The sequence below is a fragment of the Sapajus apella genome, unplaced genomic scaffold (genome assembly GCF_009761245.1).
Source record: "Sapajus apella isolate SASKATOON/1434 unplaced genomic scaffold, GSC_monkey_1.0 scaffold10, whole genome shotgun sequence".
NCBI lineage: Eukaryota > Metazoa > Chordata > Mammalia > Primates > Cebidae > Sapajus > Sapajus apella.
The window spans coordinates 11,875,773-11,896,621 of record NW_022436950.1 but is presented as its reverse complement, the minus strand read 5'-3'; the positions used below and the strand labels follow the sequence as shown (position 1 = coordinate 11,896,621).

At 40.9% G+C, this 20,849-nt stretch overlaps 1 protein-coding gene across 5 annotated transcripts in view; it reads left to right on the top strand.

Annotated features, from left to right (window-relative positions):
* Window positions 1-6,721: 6,721 nt before the first annotated feature.
* The window catches only part of DAW1 (dynein assembly factor with WD repeats 1), a 47,792-nt gene continuing 33,664 nt past the window's right edge, over window positions 6,722-20,849 (top strand). For 2 of the 5 annotated variants that reach the window (XM_032278002.1, XM_032277999.1), the window contains exon 1: window positions 6,722-6,860. In XM_032278002.1, the coding sequence (XP_032133893.1) occupies window positions 6,742-6,860 (119 nt within the window). In that variant the 5' untranslated portion in view covers window positions 6,722-6,741. Of the gene's footprint in view, window positions 6,861-12,548; window positions 12,656-20,849 lie in introns of those variants that run through there. The other 3 variants (XM_032277998.1, XM_032277997.1, XM_032278000.1) reach the window with 2 other exon arrangements.

Genomic DNA, 20,849 nt, shown 5'->3' with positions numbered 1-20,849 from the left:
CTTTCTTTCTTTCTTTCTTTCTTTCTTTCTTTCTTTCTTTCTTTCTTCTTTCTTTCTTCTTTCTTTCTTTCTCTCTCTTTCTCTTTCTCTCTCTTTCTTTCTTTCCTTCCTTCCTTCCTTCTTTCTCTTTCTTTCCTTCCTTCCTTCATTCCTTCCTTCCTTCCTTCTCTTTCTTTCTTTTTCTCTTTCCTTTCTTTTCCTTTATCTCTTGTTTCTTTCTCTTTCTCTTATGAATATTTTGGTTTATTTATTGCTTATTATTATAAAAATTTTATTCTTATTATTTGTAAAAAATTTTGTGGGTACATAGTAGGTATATATATTTATGGGGTACATGAGATGTTCGTCACACAACACAATGTGAAATAAGCATATTTCAGATGTCTGAGGATTGGAAAAAAAAGAGCATCCATCCCCTCAAGCATTTATCCTTTGGGTTACAAACAATCCAATTACATTCTTTTAAGTTATTTAAAAATATACAATTAAGTTATTATTGACTATAGTCACCCCACGGAAACAGCGTAAATGCTCTTGTAAAACAGGTGTACACTTCTGCCCCCTAGTGGCAATGAACTATTTAGCAGATAAATAACCTTGACCAAATTGCAACAATGTGTGATATTTTATTTGGAATAGATGGCTAGATATATTTTGCATATCAACATGTATTCCAGAGTTAAATAATTCAGTTATAGAGGTGGATAATTTCATTATGATAATGTTCAAAGAAAAAAGTTTTTAGGTGCCTAGACATTGGGTACGCAGCACACTGTATATATTCACATCATTTGTTTTATACAATAGCCAATGAGGCAGATAGTATTATTATCCTTGTTTGGATTTGAGAAAATTGAAGTTCTAAAAGGGACTCTGTTAGTAAGTGGCAGAACTGGCATTCAAATGTCAAGCTCCTCTGACTCACATTTCTGTCCTTTCTAGGCCATAAGGCCTCCCTAAAGAGGATGAACTCATCAGCAACATCAGAAGTCTGACTCTTGGCAGGTCTGATGGAATCACACATTACACCATCTTTCTCTCATTTCATTTTCATTGAAAAGCAACTTGCAAGCAAGTACATTAGAGGAGAGTATAAGCTCATGAGGGAGTGTGGAGAGGTGAAGGCTTTTTGTGAGCAGGGTTGGTCTTGAGGGGGGGCTTGCAAGGATCGGCTGCCCCCTGAGCACCTGTGGAGGGCTGCTTGGCCCACTTGGCTGTCTGAATAGCTCCCAAAGCCCTGCCAGGGAGTGAGTGGGGCAAAGCCTTGCTCAGCTTGGGTCTCCTGGCTATGGGAATGCCACCATTGGGCCTAGAGGTCCTGGCAGTGTGAAGGAACACCCTCCAACCCATAGCAGATGCCTTTCCATGATCTGCCCAAGGGCATGGCTTGTGCTAGCAGTGGCGCCACATAAGGCTTGGCAGGATGTCTTTACCTATCTGCATGAAATTCACAAGTCTAACCAGGGCCTTTTTCTCAGGAAAAGCAGAGGGCACTAGGATTCCAGCCAATCCCCAGCGCCACTGCTACCAGCATATTTAGAGAATGACTCGTGTAACTGGGTAGAAGGGAGAAAGAGGGAGACAATTAGTCACACGTGGAGGTAGGAGGGCAGGAGAGAACTTCTTTGGAATTCTGGGATCCAAGAAGAAAGATAAATGATGCCAAACTTCTTTCAGGAAATCCAACAAGCCTCACAAAGCGCTTTCATGCATTGCAGAAAGGTGTGGACATTGAGTAGAAATGGCAGCCGGATGCAGGCTGGAGAGAGGAGACTAATTTATCTGTCAAATTGGCAAGTTTAGGTATTTAGGAGCTGACCGGACCCCAGAGAGGTGCATGGAAGTCACCAGGGACTATAGGTTCTTTAAGGGACCCATGGCCAAGAGGAGAGACCCTGTAGAAGTGGTTCACAGCAGACTGTCGGCTGGGGATTGAAGCAGGGTGCAGTGATATTTCAGCAAGTTGCTGCAGCGAGATGGTAGGAGGCACCCTGACTAGCTGAGGAGGCCATTGTAATGCAAGCAGGAACACAGAGCCAATGACAACCAAGGCTGAGAATTTAAGACCTTTTCTCCAACAATCCGCAAGGGGCTATTGTATCAGATCCTTCAGGAGTTTATAATAAACCCTGTCAGAGGAAGAAAAATCAAATAAACAACACTGAATAGAAGGGAGTTTTCAAGACAAAATGAATGAACCATCACTAGGTCCTGTGAGTTTACTTGAAAGTGGCCAGATGCAGTTGCTGGCATAGGGACTGGAGGCAGGCATTGCATGGCGGGGACATTGTGGAGTGTGTGATGTGAACTCCACACCCAGCACATACTGTTGCAGAAAATCAAATTGAGCATGTGGGCAGTGGGCAAGGTGACCCTCGCTGGGTGAGGCTTTAACGCAGCTGATGTGGGAGGCTTACTGGGTGGCAGGAACGACAAGAATCAACGCCAAAGCGGGAATAAGTGAGTCATGGTGAGTGAGTGCTGAATGGAATGAGCGAAAATCATGTGCAGTTGAGTAACAGGGTCAGAAGGGCAAAGGATTTGCTTAAAGGTCATCGATGAAAGGGCAGGATTGGAACTTCTGTCTTCCAACGAGCAACACGGTGTTTCATACGTTTCCACATTTATCTTCTTGTGAAAACACGCAGATACACAGAGAGCACAAGATCATGGAACTACAGAAATGAAAGGCAAAATTTATCTAGTCCTCTGTCTCTCAGGCGACTTAGTATCAGGTTTTACAATCATCTTGGCAGCTGGTCAAATTGCCTTGGCTAGAACACTTCTAATGCTGGGAAATCCTCATACTTTTGGACACAGCTTAGTCTATTTGTCTATTACTGCACAAGCTGGCATGGAGTTTTTTTATAAGGAGCTGACATCTGCCTCCATGACTCGAACTCCCTTAGAGCTGCCCTCCAGTTTCGCATATAGTGAATTACTTCCTCTTCCAAGTCATAATGAAAATAATCACTAACTAATCAAGGACCTATGGTGTGCCAGGCACAAAAGGTGGCATTATACTCACCCCAGGGCCTCTGGTTCATGTTCCAGATATCCCTGGTCTTTCTGTACCTCTGTTGTTCTTCTCTGGATTGTCTCTAGCTTGGTAAGTCCATGTGCCCCTACCCTGATGCAGTGCCTCTGCTCCAGGGCCTGCTGTGATGAGGCCACCTTTAAACCCTGTGCACAGCAGACTGCTCCTGCCTGGCTCTGAGCATCCGTGTCTTCTCTTTCTAGGAGAGGACTGCACCTCTCTTTTTATCTGCTGCTCTCTGCGTGGCCCCAATGCCAGTAATGCAGTCATTTCACCCATGTTGGCTTTCTCCAGGAGAAGCTGAGCCAAATGGAATCCACCAAGCCCAGCTGCAGCTGGAATCCATCCCTCCCTTCTAAATCCTCTAGACCATTTACTTGAGAAAATAAATCTATTTGAGGCCACAGAGAAAATAGTTTGTTTTAAAGAATGTAAGCTAATTTTAATATTTAAGCGAACTATAGTAACACTATTTGACATAATTAGTAAAGTATACTTGTGAAGGATCACACAAAAGATTCCAAATTGCAATTGGAGCAATTGTTGACTTAGATTATCAATTGAAATGAAAATGATATGGATATACCCTTTCCTCAGTTTCAAACAAACTTAGCGTAATCATACTTATCATTATCATCAATGTCTTTACTTCTTACAGAATGTTTTCAAGTAAGTCAGGCTCATAGTGACAACTCTATGAATTGGATACCATGATCATTTCTAGCTTTTTGATGAGGAAACTAAAGCCCAGAGAGGTGACGGACCTTGCCCAAGATCCCATGTCGGGATAGCGGTAGAGCCAGGCTTCAAGTCAGGCATTCTGCTCTAATGCCTCAGTGGCAAATCTGTTTATCAGCTGTGCTAATCGAATCTCGGTGGCAATGCTGTTTATCAGCTGTGCTAGATGTTTATCAGCCTGCCACCTCCTGGTATCGACCCATCGGTGAATGTAAATTTGATCACACCTAGAGATCTGTCTCCCTTTGACCTACAATTCTTTTTTTCTTTCTTTATTTTTTTTTTTGAGGCAGAGTCACTCTTGTCACCCATGCTGGAGTATAATAGCATAATGCTCACTGCAAGCTCCACCTCCTGGGTTCAAGTGATTCTCCTGCCTCAGCCTCCCGAGTAGGATCACAGGTATGTGCCACCATGCCTGGCTAATTTTGTAATTTTAGTAGAGATGAAGTTTCACCATGTTGGCCAGGCTGGTGTTGAACTCCTGACCTTAGATGGTCCACCCAACTTGGCCTCCCAAAGTGCTGGGATTACAGGCGTGAACCACCGTGTCTGGCAACTTATAGTCATTTCAAAGTCACCCGAAGTCTGATTCTTTCTGTGAATGACTGCCTTGAAATATTTTTCAGAATTAGATCCCTATAAGAGTAGCATCCTAGGTACTAGCAGGTCCTTAATACATATTTATTGAATGATAGAATTAGTGGCCCTGATCTTGTCAGTTTTCAAGTCCCAGGTAAGATCAGATGCTTTTGAGTCCTGCTGTGAGGGTGGAGGCAGGCAGAGGAAGAGGGTAAATGCAATGCCTGGTCCATGTGTCCCTAACCCTGATGCAGTTCCTCTGCTCTAGAGCCTACTGTGACAAGCAGACTGTGCACAGCAGACTGCTCCTGCCTGGCTCTGAGCATCCGTGTCTTCTCTTTCTAGGAGAGGACTGCACCTCTCTTTTTATCTGCTGCTTTCAGTGTGGCCCCAACACCGGTAAAGCAGTCATTTCACCCATGTTGCCTTTCTCCAGAAGAAGCTGAGCCAAATGGCATCTACCAAGCCCAGCTGCAGCTGGAAGCCTACTCCTCCCTTACCTTGCCCAGCCTCAAAACATGCAGAATCTGGATGCCCCAGGATGACTCCTTCCTCCCTCTCTCCTCTCTCTCTCTCAATATAAAAATATGTATGTATAGATAGACTACATCCATATATATATATTTTGAGACAGAGTCTGGCTCTGTCACCCAGCCTGGAGTGCAGTGGGGTGATCTCAGCTCACTGTAACCACTGCCTCCTGGGCTCCAGCCATCCTCCCACCTCGGCCCTTAACAACCAATTCAACACCTTTAAACAATTGCCTTTACTTTTACAGTTACTGGCTATTTACTGAAAATTTCAAATAATTTTAAATTTAGAAATAGAAACTTCACAGGTGGAATTAAGTTTCATACGATTTTCAGTAAACAGCCAGTAACTGTAAAAGTAAAGGCAATTTTTAAAATTACATTTTAAAAAGTGAAGTAAAATAAGCGAGTGAATCTAGAGGCATTTTAAGAACTTAAAGAAAACTTAGGTATGGATCTCTCGAGGTGGTAAGGAGCGTATATGGCTCATAGTTGTGCAGACAACATAGTCATTACTTAAGTTTGGGAAATTCCGATTTAGGACAAATTCCTTAAAGGAAATTGACAAGCTGGCTGGCTGACTTTCTCTCCGCAGCTTCCTGATGTAAACGTGGCCGGCAAAGAACGATGCTGGGAAGAAACAGGACAGACCACATGAAGGCCTGGAGAGCTTTAAGCTCAGGTTGAGAGCACAGGTGTAGGCTTTCTGGTGTAGGTTCCGACACACCTGCCTTTCATTCCTGCCTCCACGACTCATTTAGGCTGCGACCTCCGGCAGTTCGCCACTTTCTCTAATTCTCAGTTACTTCCTCCTTAAGAAGTGGCCCGTAACTCACACCTTGTTAGGATTACATGCGTGTGTACATACTCTGCTTAGTGCAATGTATGGCACAGAGTCCAGAAATGAAGGATATTGAGTTGAGGTCATTTTTCTTTCCTTTTTTTTTTTTTTTGAGACGGAGTTTCGCTCTTGTTACCCAGGCTGGAGTGCAATGGCGCGATCTCGGCTCACCGCAACCTCTGCCTCCTGGGTTCAGGCAATTCTCCTGCCTCAGCCTCCTGAGTAGCTGGGACTACAGGCACGCGCCACCATGTCCAGCTGATTTTTTGTAGTTTTAGTAGAGACGGGGTTTCACCATGTTGACCAGGATGGTCTCGATCTCTTGACCTCGTGATCCACCTGCCTCGGCCTCCCAAAGTGCTGGGATTACAGGCGTGAGCCACCGCGCCCGGCTCTTTTTTTCTTTTTTTTTGAGACAGAGTCTCGCTTTGTCGTCAGGCGCCAGGCTGGAGTGCAATGGCGCAATCTCGGCTCACTGCAACCTCCGCTTCCCGCCGTCTAGCAATTCTCCTGCCTCAGCCTCTCGAGTAGCTGGGACTACAGGCGTGTGCCACCACACCCAGCTATTTTTTTTGTATTTTTAGTAGAGACGGGGGTTTCACTATGTGGGCCAGGAGGGTCTCGATCTCTTGACCTCGTGATCCGCCCCTCTGGGCCTCTCAAAGTGCTGGGATTACAGGCGTGAGCCACCGCGCCCGGCCGGGGTCATTTTTCTTTTGGGAGGACAAGCACAGGGCATGGGCTGGGGCCCCGGGGCGGTAACCAGCAGCGGCTTTTCCGCTCACTCTTCCTTCTGGGAAACCCAGTGTGCTGAAACAGTGCACGCGGCCCAGCCGTGGCCGAGGCCGTCGGTTCCTGGCCATGCCTAGCTCCTCTGAGGTGCCCTCACCCGTTCAGTTTAGGCACCTCCAGAACACTCGCTCCCGCGCGCCGGAACCCGCGTCGCCCCCTAGCCGCCCGCGGGGCGGGAACTCCCAGGTCCGCGCTCCAGGACCGCGCGGTGCCACCTGCGCATGCGCACCCGCGTCCCGCTGCTGTTTAGCGGTTTCCATGACTACGAAGCCCATCGGCCCGGCCTTGGAGAGCAAGAAAATGAAGCTCAAGAGCTTCCTGCTACGTTATTACCCGCCAGGTACGCGCCGACCCGGCCCAGTCATCCCCATGTGGGACCCTGGGCTCCGGGACTGGGAGGGTCTGGGGCGGAGGAGGCCGCGGGGACTGAGGAGCGTGGGGGAGGAGGGGTACCCTGATGGGACAGGAAGACAGGCACTTCCCAACCTGGGCCCCTCATTCCTTCAGATGCTGAACTCTTCCTCTAAACTTGAGCAATTACTCTTTTAGGAATTTAAAGAGTTAAATTTGACTGTGCACATCAGTCCGTCTACATTTATTGAGTGCCTACTGCATACACGCTTTGTGCTCTGTGCCATGGACCTTTAAAGAAGACCATAGTCCTTGAGGCCAATGAGTGAAGTAACGATGAAATAAATTACTTAACTATCAGTTACTAACTTAAGCAGTACCTTAATTACTTAATCATTGCCTAACTCTAATTTTAGGACTTGGTCACCTTTAAAGAATAAGTGACACCCGTTGATCACCCACTTTATTAGGGACAGAAATAGGAGTGGAACTCTTGCCTTCTAATTCAGAACTCCCATTAAAAATAGAAACATCTGCAAAACGTGCCACAAGACAGAAGATAACCAGTACACTTGCCCAGTGAAGTTTGGATAGGAAGTGTCATAAAAATTTCAAAGGAGTGTAAGATACTTTGCACCAGTTTGGTTTAGAATAGCTTTATGAGGGGTGGGACTTGAATTTAAGGCTGAATGTCGCACTTTTCCCAGCAACACATCCAACTGCTTGGTCAACATTTCCTTCGAAGTGCCTGTTGCACTGAGATCTCATGATTTCTTTCTTCCAGCCCCATCCCAGTCCTGCTGCTTCCTCAGACTGTGCCCTGACAGTAGATGGCATCATCACCCTGCCTGTTTTTTGACAGAACCTAGGTGGTCAGGTGGTCGCTTTTTGTTTCTCTCTTCTGATCATTTACTGCCCCCCCCACCCCTTTTGCATTCCTTTATCCATTCTGCCAGCTCTAAGTCCAAAATATTCTGTGAATCCATCAGATTATCCCTCTTTCTATAGCACAGAGTGTTTGGTCGGACGTCCCTTCCAGCTGCCAGCCTAGTCTTTTGGGAGCACCCTCCATTCCAGCCACCATTCCCTCCGGCTGGGCTACTCCAGTGGCTTTTTAACTGGATTCCTGGTTTTCACCCTAATCTCCTATAATCCATCTAGGCAGTGGGATCTGAATTCAAGATCTCCAATAGCTTCCCATCATACTTAAGAATCAATCTGCACCTCATGGGATTTGGCTTATCCTGTGCTGTTGACTTCTAAAACTTCCGACTTCTTTAGCTTGCTCTTCTAAGACTTCAGAGGGCCTTTTGCTCATTGTTCTTTTTTTGGACCCAGCTTTCCCTAGAGCTAGAAAAAGCTGCTTCCTTTTCTTCATTCAGTTTCAATCAATGTCAACCATCTGAAGAGACTTTCCTTTCCCACCTATTCAAAGTAGCCTGCACTGATTTTACTCTATGCCATAATGTGTTTAAAGATTATATTTGACACCATCCAAAATTCTACTTGTTATGTTTCAAATGTCTACCTCTTTCCCATTTAATATAAACTTCGTGAGAACAAAGATTTTTTTTTTTTTTTTTTTAATCATTGTAGCATCCTCTGCTCTTGTAAGAAATTTAGGGACATAGAAGATCAGGAATGTTTGTTGAATGAATGTATGGATAAATGGATGTATTTGATGAGAGATCAGGTATGGAAATTATTGAGAATAAATACTGAAAATCTCAAGGGATGCTGTTTCTGCCTCCCTGGAAGATGGAGCCTGGACAGCTACTTTCTCCAGTTGGATGTTAGCAATTGTAGAAAAGACACTCATTTTCTCCCTCATAGAACTCCAATTAAAATAACATAAGAAAGCTATATATATGGGAGTATCTAGGAAATTTATTTTATTTAATTAATTAGTTTATTTAATTTTTGAGATAGAGTCTTGCTCTGTTGCCCAGGTTGGAGTGCGTAGTGCGATCTTGGCTCACTATAACCTCCACCACCTGTATTCAAATGATATTCATGCCTTAGCCTCCATGGTAGCTGGAATCACAGGTGTGCACCACCACACCCAGCTAATTTTTGTATTTTTCGTAGAGACAGAGTTTCACCATGTTAGCCAGGCTGGTCTCAAACTCCTGATCTCAAGTGATCCACCTGTCTTGGCCTACCAAAGTGCTGGGATTACAGGAATGAGCCACTGCACCGGGCAGAGAGTATCTAAGAAATTCAAGTTAGATATAGGTATATAGTATATAGAAAATTTAAAATTAAGACCAATAGCCTGTTCCCTTTAAGTATTCCATAATTCCGTAATTTTCTTTTGGCTCTTCTTGCCCATAGGCCTGTGCTGGTTCCCATAGGTGTACCAATAAATGAAGCCCTTGCTTTCATCCCTTTGTTTTGGAGTGTAGGTTAAGAATACGGGCTCTGGGTTCAGAATAACTGATTCTCACCATATATGATTAAAAAAAAACTTGGGCAATTTGTTTTACTCTATCAAACCATGGGTACGTGGTGACAACAGCACCACTTTACAGGTCTACTAGACCCTTCCATCTTCTTTCTCTTCAGAGTAAAGAAAGCTTTTTGGAAGAATGCTTTCCCCAGTTGTTGTCCTCCCTTCTGGATTGAACTCCTATCGTGTTTTCACTCTCATTGCTCCACTGAAACTGCCCACTTCAAGATCTCCAGTGACATTCACATTGCTAATCCACTGGTCAAGCCACAGTCCTTGCCTGTCTTGACCTGACAGCAGCATTCGACCCATTTGACCACTCTACTTTTCTTTTGCTTCCAGGACAGATTCTATTTTTATTTGTGTGTCATTGTCACTTCTTCTCTGTCCACTTTGTTGGTTCCTCTTCTTCTTTTTGATTATTTAATGTTGGAGTGCCCCAGAAACCTAACCTTGGATTTCTCTTTTCTATCTATTCTTATATACTAGGCAATCTTGTCCATTCTCAAGGCGTAAAAACTGTCCTGAAGCTGGGCACGGTGGCTCAAATGTGTAATCCCAGCACTTTGGGTTGCTGAGGCGGGCAGATCACCTGAGGTCAGGAGTTCCAGACCAGCCTGGCCAATGTGGTGAAACCCCACCTCTACTAAAAGTACAAAAAGTATTAGCCAGGTGTGGTGGTGCGGGTCTGTTACCTAGCTACCCAGGAAGCTGAGGCAGGAGAATCGTTTGAACCTGGAAGGTGGTCATTGCAGTGAGCCGAGATTGTGCCAGTGCACTCCAGCCTGGGCGCCAGAGCAAGACTCTGTCTCAAAAAAACAAAAACAAAAAATAAAAAAACAAACCATCCTGCATAGTCCTGAGTACCTAACTGCCTGCCCGACGAATTCATCTGAATGTCTACTGTGCGTCCCATCTGGGATCTCCTATGGTCAGCAAATTGCAGCTCCATTTCTCCACTTGCTCATGCCAAACATTTTGGACTCTTCCTTGTCTCCTCTCTCTCATACTCCACATCTGGTCCAATAACAAATCCTGCTAGTCCTGGCTTCAGAATATATACAGAATTCAACAGTTTCTTCTACCTGACCGCTACCGTTCTTTTCAGCTTGAAAACTTCCTTCCTCCCTCGACCCACTTCAGTCTACATGGCAGTGGGATGGCTCTGTCGGAACATAAATATGATCATGTCACTCTTCTGCTCCAGCCCTCCAATGGCTTCTCATCTCACTTAAAAGGGTTACAATTCCCAAGGCCCTGCAAAATCTCAGCCCCTGTTGCTTTCCTGACCTCACCACTTTCTGCTTTTCCCTCCAGCAGAACTCCTTGGTGTTCCTTGGATGGGACAGGCATGTCCCCACTCAGGGTCTGCTGTTGCTGTTCTTTCTGCCTCGAATAATCTACCTATGGACATTTGTATCGCTAGCATCCCATATTTTTAAACTCTTTCCTTAAAAGTGTGTAAAGTGAAGACTTAGATGACTCCCTTCTGAGCATTCCTACCTTCTTCCCATGATATTTCACAGCCCCTTTCCCTACTTTGTCTTTTCTCCTTGGGGCTTTCTTAATCCAACTCATCATTATTTTACTCATTTATTTTGTTTATTCTTCCCTGCTAGAATGAAAGCTTGATGAAAGTAGAAACTTTGTCTATTTTGTTTCCGCCTTATCTCTAGCACCCAGAGCAGAGCCTGGTGCACAAAATGACATTAATGTTTCTGTTGAATAAGTGAGTTTAATGAGATGTTGTGTGTTATGCAGAATGCCTCAAACTCTTTCTGAAATGTGAAAGGGTCAGATAAGTGACCTTTGATCTACTTCAGCTCTAAAAGCCTAGGATTCTTATAGCGATCTTAGATTCAGGCAATGATCTTGACTCATGCTTGCAACTATTGCCTTAATGATTATCTTATAATGAGATCATATTACTTAGCACCCTTGACATTTAATTTCTGAATTCCAATCTTTGGTGAGCCATATCATATGCAAGTTTCCAACATACTGCTGAATAGCAGGTAGGTGTTTCAATAACATTACCAGATAGGAAAAAACCATTCACCACTGAATCATTCTGGTGCTACCCTTATCCTTTTGCATATAGAGGAGTTTTGTTTTGCCTCCTAATCCTCTAATTTTCGTCCTCCCACTTTCTTTTGAATAACAGATAGGTCAGGGGCATTGTCTTGTTGCTATCTACTGAATGCTGTCTCCCTACCTGCATTCTCAAAAACTAAATGCGCATACTAATAACATGGCTAATCAAACATGGGACATTCCTTTTCATCTTGGTCATATTTATTAACTCATAAGCTGTTTGCTTTGGGAAGAGTGGGTGTTGACTCTGTGCTTTTCAGCTGACTCAGTTATGACAATTTTTGTCTTTAATTTATTGTGTGAAGTCCATAATTCTTTGGCCAGGAGAAAGAAGTAAGTCAACGGTTAACTAAACTAGCTAACATTCTGAGCGCTTTAAAGGTTTCTGTTGATTGAATATATAATCTAAGTAAAGAATACTAATATCATTTGAAGCATGCCCTTTTAAATATTGAAGAATTTGAGGAATACAGGCTTCTTACCTGTTTTGGAAATTATATTTATTGAATAATACACAATCAAGGGAAAATTAAGATTACTAAGATACTATGGGAAACAATCACTGAAGAAACACATGTATTTCTGGCAGCGTCTTTGTTTATTTATTTTTACTTTTGAGACACAGTTTTACTCTGTTGCCCAGGCTGGAGTACAGCCCAGACTAGAGTGCAGTGGCAAGATCTTGGCTCACTGCAACCTCTGTGCAATCTCTGCCTCAATCTCCTGCGTTGCTGAGATTACAGGCATGTGCCATCATGCCCAGCTAATTTTTGTATTTTTAGTAGTTATGTAGTTTCATCATATTGGCCAAGCTGATCTTGAACTCCTGACCTCAAGTGATGCAACTGCCTCGCCTCCCAAAGTGCTGGGATCATAGGCATGAGCCATTGCTCCTGGACTCTGTTGATTTTCTGTTTTTATTCTTCATGGCATGTGGCACAGCCTTTTGCTCATATTGGAGCTCAGTAATCATGAGAGGGATGAACATATTGCCTAGATCAATGTTGCACAAGTTTTTTGGCACCAGGGACTGACTGATTTCGGGTAAGACAATTTTTCCACAGATGAGGAGGATGGTTTCAGGATGAAACAGTTACACCTGACATCATCAGGCATTAGTCAGATTCACATGAAGAGTGTGCAACCTAGATCCCTCGTATGCATAGTTCACAATAGGTTTCGTGCTGCTATGAGACTCTAATGCTGCTCTAATCTGATAGGAGGCGGATTGAGCTCAGAAGGTAATGCTCACTCGCTCACTGCTCACCCCCTGCTGTGTGTCCTGGGTTCTAACAGGCCACAGACTGGTACTGGTCTAGGGTCCAGTGGGCTGAAGGGATCCCTGGCCTAGAGGTTTTGTAACAGCAAAGCAGTCAAATGTACATGTTTCAATTTTGTACTTTATTTTCCAGATCCATTTGCACAGCATCCCAACGAATTTTTAGTAGTCAGCTTAAAGACTTTGAATCTTTTTACTTTATTACAAACAAGATAGTGAAGAGAGAAAGCAGACTTTTGTTAACTTATTTGCTAAAGTGTTAAAAATGCATTTCCTTAAGGTATTAGATCATACTCCATGGGCTGCCAAGTGCTAACTCTTTCCAACCTTTTTCTCTCTGAGTTATAGATTATTATTATATTGTTTATTCATTGTGTACACCATTTATTTACTCAAACATTTATTTCCTCAATAATAACACATAGTAAGTACCCTTATATATAATGCCAAAAATCTAAAATTATAGTACTGAAAGAAACACTCTCTTAATGATAATGACACCTTGCATTGATACAGACTTTGTATATTTTATTGTATGTATCTTTCTTGAATTTTCAAATACATTCATAGGGATCTTGATCTTCAAGAGTTTATATTCTAATAATGTTGATCAACTGGGCATGGTGGTGCATACCTTTAATCCTAGCACTTTGAGAGGCTGAGGCAGGAGGATGGCTTGAGCCCAGGAGTTTGAGAAACATAGTGAGATCTTGTTTCTACAAAAAATTAAAAAGTTACTGGGCACAGTGGCATGGGCCTGTAGTCCCAGCTATTCAAGAAAATGAGGCAGGAGGATGGCATGAGTCCCCAGAGTTCGAGGCTGCAGTGAGCTATGGTTGTATCACTGCACTGCAGCCTGGGTGACAGAACAAGACTCTGCCTCTAACAAAATGAAAAAGAAAAGATGTTGATCCCTATCATTTTTTCATTTTTCTTATTTTTCTCTTACTTTCTAATTTTAATTTTAATTATTTTTTTTGCCCAGGCTGGAGTGCAGTGGCACAATCTCAACTCACTGCTACGTCTACCTCCTGGGTTCAAGTGATTCTCCTGCCTCAGCTTCTCAAGTAACTGGGATTACAGGCATGACACCACACCTGGCTAATTTTTTGTATGTTTAGTAGAGACAGAGTTTCACCATGTTGGCCAGGCTGGTCTCGAATTCCTGGCCTCAAGCGGTCTGCCTGTCTCAGCCTCCCAAAGTGCTGGAATTACAGGCATGAGCCACTATGCCTGGCTTCTCTTACTTTTTTAAATTATAAAATATTTATGCATAGCTAAATAATGAAAATACATCAAGAAATAGCTAAGATCGGCCTCATCCCCCTGAAGATGTGATCATCCCTTGAAAGGAGCCACCTAATGTGTGAGAATGCCTCTTTCTTCAAGCTGCTAATGTTGAATATTATCAGTCTTTTTAATCTTTGGTAATTTGATGGGTGAAACTTATATCTACTTTGTTTTGTATTTTTTTTTGATAATGAAATTAGGGATTTTTGGTTTTGGTTTGTTTTTTGATCATTGACTGTCTTTGTACATTGACTGTTCCTGACTTTTGTCCAATTTTCTTTTTAAAAATTATGTTTGGAGCTCTTTATATTAAGTTCTTAAAGCTTGTGTTTATGGTTGAAACTTCTTTGCTGATTACTATTTGCCTTTAACTTTGTGGTATCTTTTATCATACAGAAGCTTACAATTTATTTTAGACAAATTTGCCAAATTTTTCTTTTATAGCTATTGTGTTTCACGTACTTACAAAGGTGATTACAGACACTAAGATATAAATACAATATATTATTTAGAATGTTTTATATTTTATTTTTAATATTAAAATTTGTAATCAACCTGGAATATTTTTGCACATTGTATGTGGCGGAAATATATTTTATTAACTTTTCAAAAATTCCAAGTGATTATTACATCATTTATTGAACAAAACTGTCTTTCTCTATTAATCTGAAATATGATTACATCATTTATTGAATGATACATTCTTTCTCTATTAATTGAAATATTACCTTCACTTTATTTTTAAATTTTGATGCATAGATGATTTTATTATACTGATCTAATTTTGTATCAGAACCACATTTTATTGTTTTATAGTTCATTGTAATATCTGGTACAGTAAATTTTCACATTTTAAAAAGTAACATCATTATAATTATATTAACTTCATAAATTTGACATCTTTACCGCATTAAGTTTTCTCATTAATAAATGTGTCTCCTCGTTTATCACATTTTTTTTAATCAATAGTACATCTAGGACTTGCATATTTTTTATTCTATATTTAGATATTCAGTAATTTTCTTTGCGATTATAAATGTGATCTTGCCATTAGCTGCATCTTTAATGGTTACAGTATCTCTTTCTTATCTTCTTCTAGTCTTAGCTTTTTGTATTCTATTTATCTTTTATAAAAACCTTAAATCTTTTTTGTAACGTGGCATACAGTTAGGTTTAAAGATATTTTAACAGTGCTATAATGTCCATATTTTGCTGAAAAGTTTAATGTGACATGAATAGTCTTTTTTTTACTCTGAAGAAATAAGTGCTGGTTGGCTTTCCACGGAATCTTTCTTTTTTTCTTTTAAAGTTTGCTTTTGAGACTATAGTTTGGTTTCAGGTCTTTAGTACAAAAGAACTACTTTTTGTGGGGAAAAAAACAACACAAAATTATGCCAAACTCTCTTCTAACTAGTATTTGCTTGCCATGTGAGAGTGTTCTGGGCAGCTACTCCAGCCATTAAAAGCATTTTGAATGATTTTTCTGTTCTAAAATCTTGCACTTCATTACACAACATCTGCCTGGATTACCTGTTAGGTTTCACCATATCTGCACAGCAAGACAGGGTTGAGAAAAATTCCTTCTGAGAGATCATATGCAGCTGAGTGGGTAGTGATGAGGAAGAAACTCTAGAGGAGAAGCAATGTTGAAGGAGAAGATCCTGAACTCATTGAGGTGGTGGGGTGACATCTATGTATCTGGAACTCAGAGGACATCTAGACTAGTGGGTTGCAATTAATGGTTAGCATGTTGATGGTAATTAAAGTCCTGGAACCGATGAATTTATACAGGGAAAGAATATAAGGTGAGAAGAGAAGAATCTCTAGACCTGAAGTTTAAAGATGCTTAGTGTTTAAAGGTCAGGCAAAAGGGGACAAAGGAGAATAAAAAATGACAAAGTGATTGGGAAAAGAGAAAGAAGAGATTTTATAAAAGCTTAAAGGAGGTATATTTGAGGAAGGAGGACATATTGTTAATAGTGTTGATGATTTCTGAAAGGCTTGTGCTATAAGGACAGAGAATGTCAAATACATTAAGCAATTTGAGGACAGTCTTCTAATCATCTACCAGTTAATTCATGTATTCAACAAGCACTACTTGAGCATTTTGAAAGATCATGAAGGCACTGGATAAAAGCAGGCACTGTTGATGGAGAAGTGGAAGCTAGGGAGGGATCTGAGTGTGTTGCTCATACTTGACCCTGAACAAAACAAATCACAGGCCTGTTGTGCTTAAATCATGACTTACCCTGAGAAGGGTCTTTTTGGGAACTTAGGGAGTCATCTGACATGGATATGCTTCCTTCTTCAAAGACGTTACAAGCTCACTGGAAAGAGAAGGCATAAATGCAATTTAAGTAATACAAGGTGACCATGTAGGGAATGGCACAAGCCAGCATTTGATTAACAGCTAGTTAATAAGCACTGTTCATTGAGAATTTATGCCAAGTGCTTTTTATACATTTATGTAATCTCAATCAGCAAACTGTAGGTATTGTTCATAGATGAGAAAATTGAGATAAAGAAATTACTTTGCTAGAACTATGACATAAGTAAGGGGTTGAAGATGTATTTGATGCCAAGTACACACTTTTCAACTCTGCCACATTCTTTTTTTTTTTTTTTTTGAGACAGAGTTTTACTCTGTCACCTAGGCTGGAGTCAGTGGTGTGATCTCAGCTCAATGAAACCTCTGCCTCCCAGGTTCAAGCGATTCTCCTTCTTCAGCCTCTCAAGTAGCTGGGATTACAGGTGCCTGCCAGCACACCCAGCTAATTTTTGTATTTTTAGTAAAGACAGGGTTTCAGCATGTTGGCCAGGCTGGTCTCAAACTCCTGATCTCAAGCGATCCACCTGCCTCAGCTTCCCAAAGTGCTGGGATTATAGTAGTGAGCCACCACACCTGGCCTCTGCCACATTCTTTCTCAACGGTTCAGTGCTTTTGAAAAGTAAACATCGTGTTTTGGTAACATTTCCTATTTTCCCTTGATCTGAAATACTGCTGGAATCATATTGGTTATATCAAACTATGGACTATAGCAGTAATTCTCAAACTGTAGGGGACTCCCGAGAACACTTGAACACTTTCAGCAGGGTCTTAAGGTCAAACTTATTTTTCATGATAACAATAAGATGTTGCTTCCTTTTTTACACTGTACTGACATTGTTACTAATGGTCCAGAAGCAATGGAAGGTGAAACTGCTGGTGCCTTACTACAAATCAAGGAAGTGACACCAAACTATAATGGTAGTCACTGTATTTTTCAGTGACACACACTCACAATAGTAAAAAACAAAAAATCCCAGCAAAACAACCTAGTTTCGCTTGGGAATTTCCTTGATGAAGCAGCAAAAATTATTAATGTAGCTAAATGTTAACATATGAGTGCATGTGTTTTGAGTATTCTAGATGATGAAATACAAAGCACTAAGAAATCACTTCTGCTGTTCATGAAGCCTGAATAGTTGTTGATATGGTTAGGCTTTGTGTCCTCACCCAAATCTCATCTTGAATTATAATTCCCATAATCCCTATAATCCCCACATGTCAAGAGAAAGACCAGACGGAGGTGACTGGATGAGGGGACGGTTCTCATGATAGTGAGTTCTCACGAGATCTGATCATTTTATAAGTGTTTGGTAGTTTCTCCTGCATGCATTCTCTTCCTGCCGCCTTGTGAAGAAGGTGACTTACTTCGTCTTTTCCTTCCACCATGATTGTAAGTTTCCTGAGGCCTCCCTGGCTGTGAGGAACTTTGAGTCAATTAAACTTCTTTCTTTTATAAATTACCCAGTCGCAGGCAGTTCTTTATAGCAGTATGAAAACAAACTAACGCAGTTGTCTTAAGGAAAATGTCAGTTGCTTGAGTTATGAGATGAGCCAAATTTTTTTCATGGAAAAGCACTTTTACTTGAAAGACTGACCAAGAAACAACATGGTTTTCAGACTTGGACATTTGGCAGACATTTTCTTGAAAATGAACAAAGTGAGCCCACAACTTTCAAACAAAAATGTCAGCATTTCTTGCTAGTGATATATTTGCGCTTTCAAGCAAAAAGTATAAGCTCCTAACACTTTTGTTTACCACCATAATCTTGACAGCTTAACAACAGTGAGAATTTTCTTATGATAAAAATTGGTAGTGAAAGTGGCAAATGTTACTTTCTGATATTGTGTGATGAAATATTTCAGCAGTTAAAATATATGCATAACTTATTTTTCAAATGTCCAGTGCATGATTGTGCATGGATCATGCATGGATAAAAGATCCATCGAAAGTGTGAAATAGACCAATGGGGTTTAATGCAAGTATATGGAAAAGTTCACTAATATGGTTTCAGATTCTATACAGCAACTAATTTTAAGAAGTCACCATTTGTTGAGTCTTAATATAATATCAAAAAGAATGTTCATAATGATATAAAAAAGCAATTATAATATCCATTTTCAGACTACCTATCAGTGTCTGACTACATTTGTTTAAAACCTTTAGCAACAGCTTGAATGCAGAAACAGATGAGAATATAGTGTCTTAAATCAAGCCAGATAGTAGAGAGTTGCAAAAGTATAAAACAGCACTACTCTTCTTGCTCTTTTGGGGGGCATGAAAATATAGTTATTTTTACAAAATTTTATAAAAACAACGTGCTATGAGTTATTGTTATTTTAAAATGACTTAATAAATGTTTTAAAACTTTCTCAATTTTAGTTTTTAATATGAAAAAAACCAAAAACTCTTTGGTGTTCTAAATAATTTTTAAGAGTGTAAGGTGGTCCTGAAGCCAAATTTTTTAGATGAACTTGTCTATATCCACGGACACAGGTAGTAGAATCAAGTGGCTAGGAAGTTCTGTCCAGTTTTTATTAGTGCTGGGCTGTTTGGATGCAGTATATTCTATGGTTCCATTTTCAAGTTCACGGATTCTATTTTCTGTCATCTCTACTTTTGAACTCACTTAGCAAGTTTTTTATTTTTCTTATTATATTTTTTAGTTTTATAATTCTCATTTGGTTTAATATTTTCTGGGATTTTTCATTTTTCATTTGTTTCAAATAAATTTGTAAATGATTACTGAAGGATTTTTATAATATCTTCTTTAAAGTCCTTGTTAGATGATTCCAACCTCTGATTCATCTTGGTATTGCTGTTTGTTGATTGTCCTTGGCACAGTAGGTGATATTTTTTTAAAAAAATCGTGTCCTAGACATTTTGATTATTATGGATATTCTTGATTCTATCTAAACCTTCTAATTTGGTGAAATCTGCTTAGATTTGGCATATGTATTCTTGGGGTACTTTTGTGGGTGTTAGTTTTAATGGTGGTGGTAATGTAGTTTCCTAAGTCCTTGCAATGCCACTGTCCTTTGTTTTTTTTGGTACAGCTAGTGCTCGACTTATGACCATGATTGGTTCAGACAGACCGGTCGTAACACGATTTGGTCGTAAGTTGAGTAGGCTCTATGTACAGTACTGTGAAAATCTTTATAAAAATCTTTAAGTCATATTTTATCATAATTTTCTTTCATTATTGTTATATATCATAATTTTCTTTGTTCATTTTATGCCATTTGTATCATCTCTACACCATTTTGTTTCTTATTTTTACATTCGTCAGGTTTAGGTAAAACACTGCATTACCAGTACAACTGGTTTAATATTTACAAAACATACAAAATTACAAAATACAGGTGCATACAAAAGTACAAAATACAGGTGTAAAAAATACCATAGGAAACATTTTCCCAATTGCAAAACATATCAAAATATATATATATGTACAAAACATTTTATTGGCTGCTGGAGCTTGGCTGCGGATCGTTGATGTCGTCATCTGAGGCAGCAGTTGGGGTTAACGGAGTTGGTTTTTTCATAAACATGGTGAGCTTTGTCTGAATTGTGTGTTTCTTTTTTTCTTCATAAATTTCACAATATGGACGAAACACATCGTGCGCCATCCGTTCAATCCTCGCAAATCATTCGATGTTTGGGTCCATTGCTTCGAAATGTATAAGAAGTTTATTCAGTAAAGATAAACTGTCTGATAATCCCTTAGTGGTGAACTTTCTTTCTGGCTCCTCCTCTTCTTTCTGTGCTTTTCTTCTTTCTTCTTCCAGTTCCATTAGCCCTTCATTTGTAAGTTCTCCAGATTCTTTGTCTAGCAACTCTTCGACATCTTCCATTTCACACTCCAAAGAAAGGTCTTTAGCGAGTTTTACTATTTTTTCCCGAATCAAGTTCATGTTCACTGTCAAATCCGTCAAAATCATTAACATAGCGCTTAACACAATTTTTCCAGATGCCATTCATGCACTTTGTCATCACAGCCTCCCAGGTGGTAGCGATATTCTTGATACACATCAAAATATTGTAGTGTTTCCAAAAATCTACAGCGGAGCAGTCGTGGTTAGCAATTGTGGTCGTAAAGTCGAATGGTTGTAAGTTGCATAGGCTGTAAGTCAATCAATACCTGTATTGCTAAGACTCCTGCTCAGTCGCTGCTGGTGCCACCTGCAGGGGGCAGAAGGTACTTCTCTAGTAGGCCTGCTGTCACAGAGGGACCTTCCTGGTCACTTCTGGGCCTGATTATGCTGCTGGCTGGAAGACAGGGAGACACAGGGCTTTGCTGAGGCTGCCTCAGTGCCTGTGGAGTGAGGTCTGAGACATCCCTGGACTTCATCGTTGTCTCTTTTGCAAGTGGATAGGACCATCCACCAATGGCCTGGCTGTGGAGTGGGATCTGGGAGGTCCCAGGACTTTGTTGATGGGGCTACAGCCAGATCCAACTGCCTGCTGGGGCCCAGCATGTGCAGTGGGAACTGAAACAGCCTCGAGCCCAGCTTCCACCGGGGGATCAAAGTGCTTGCA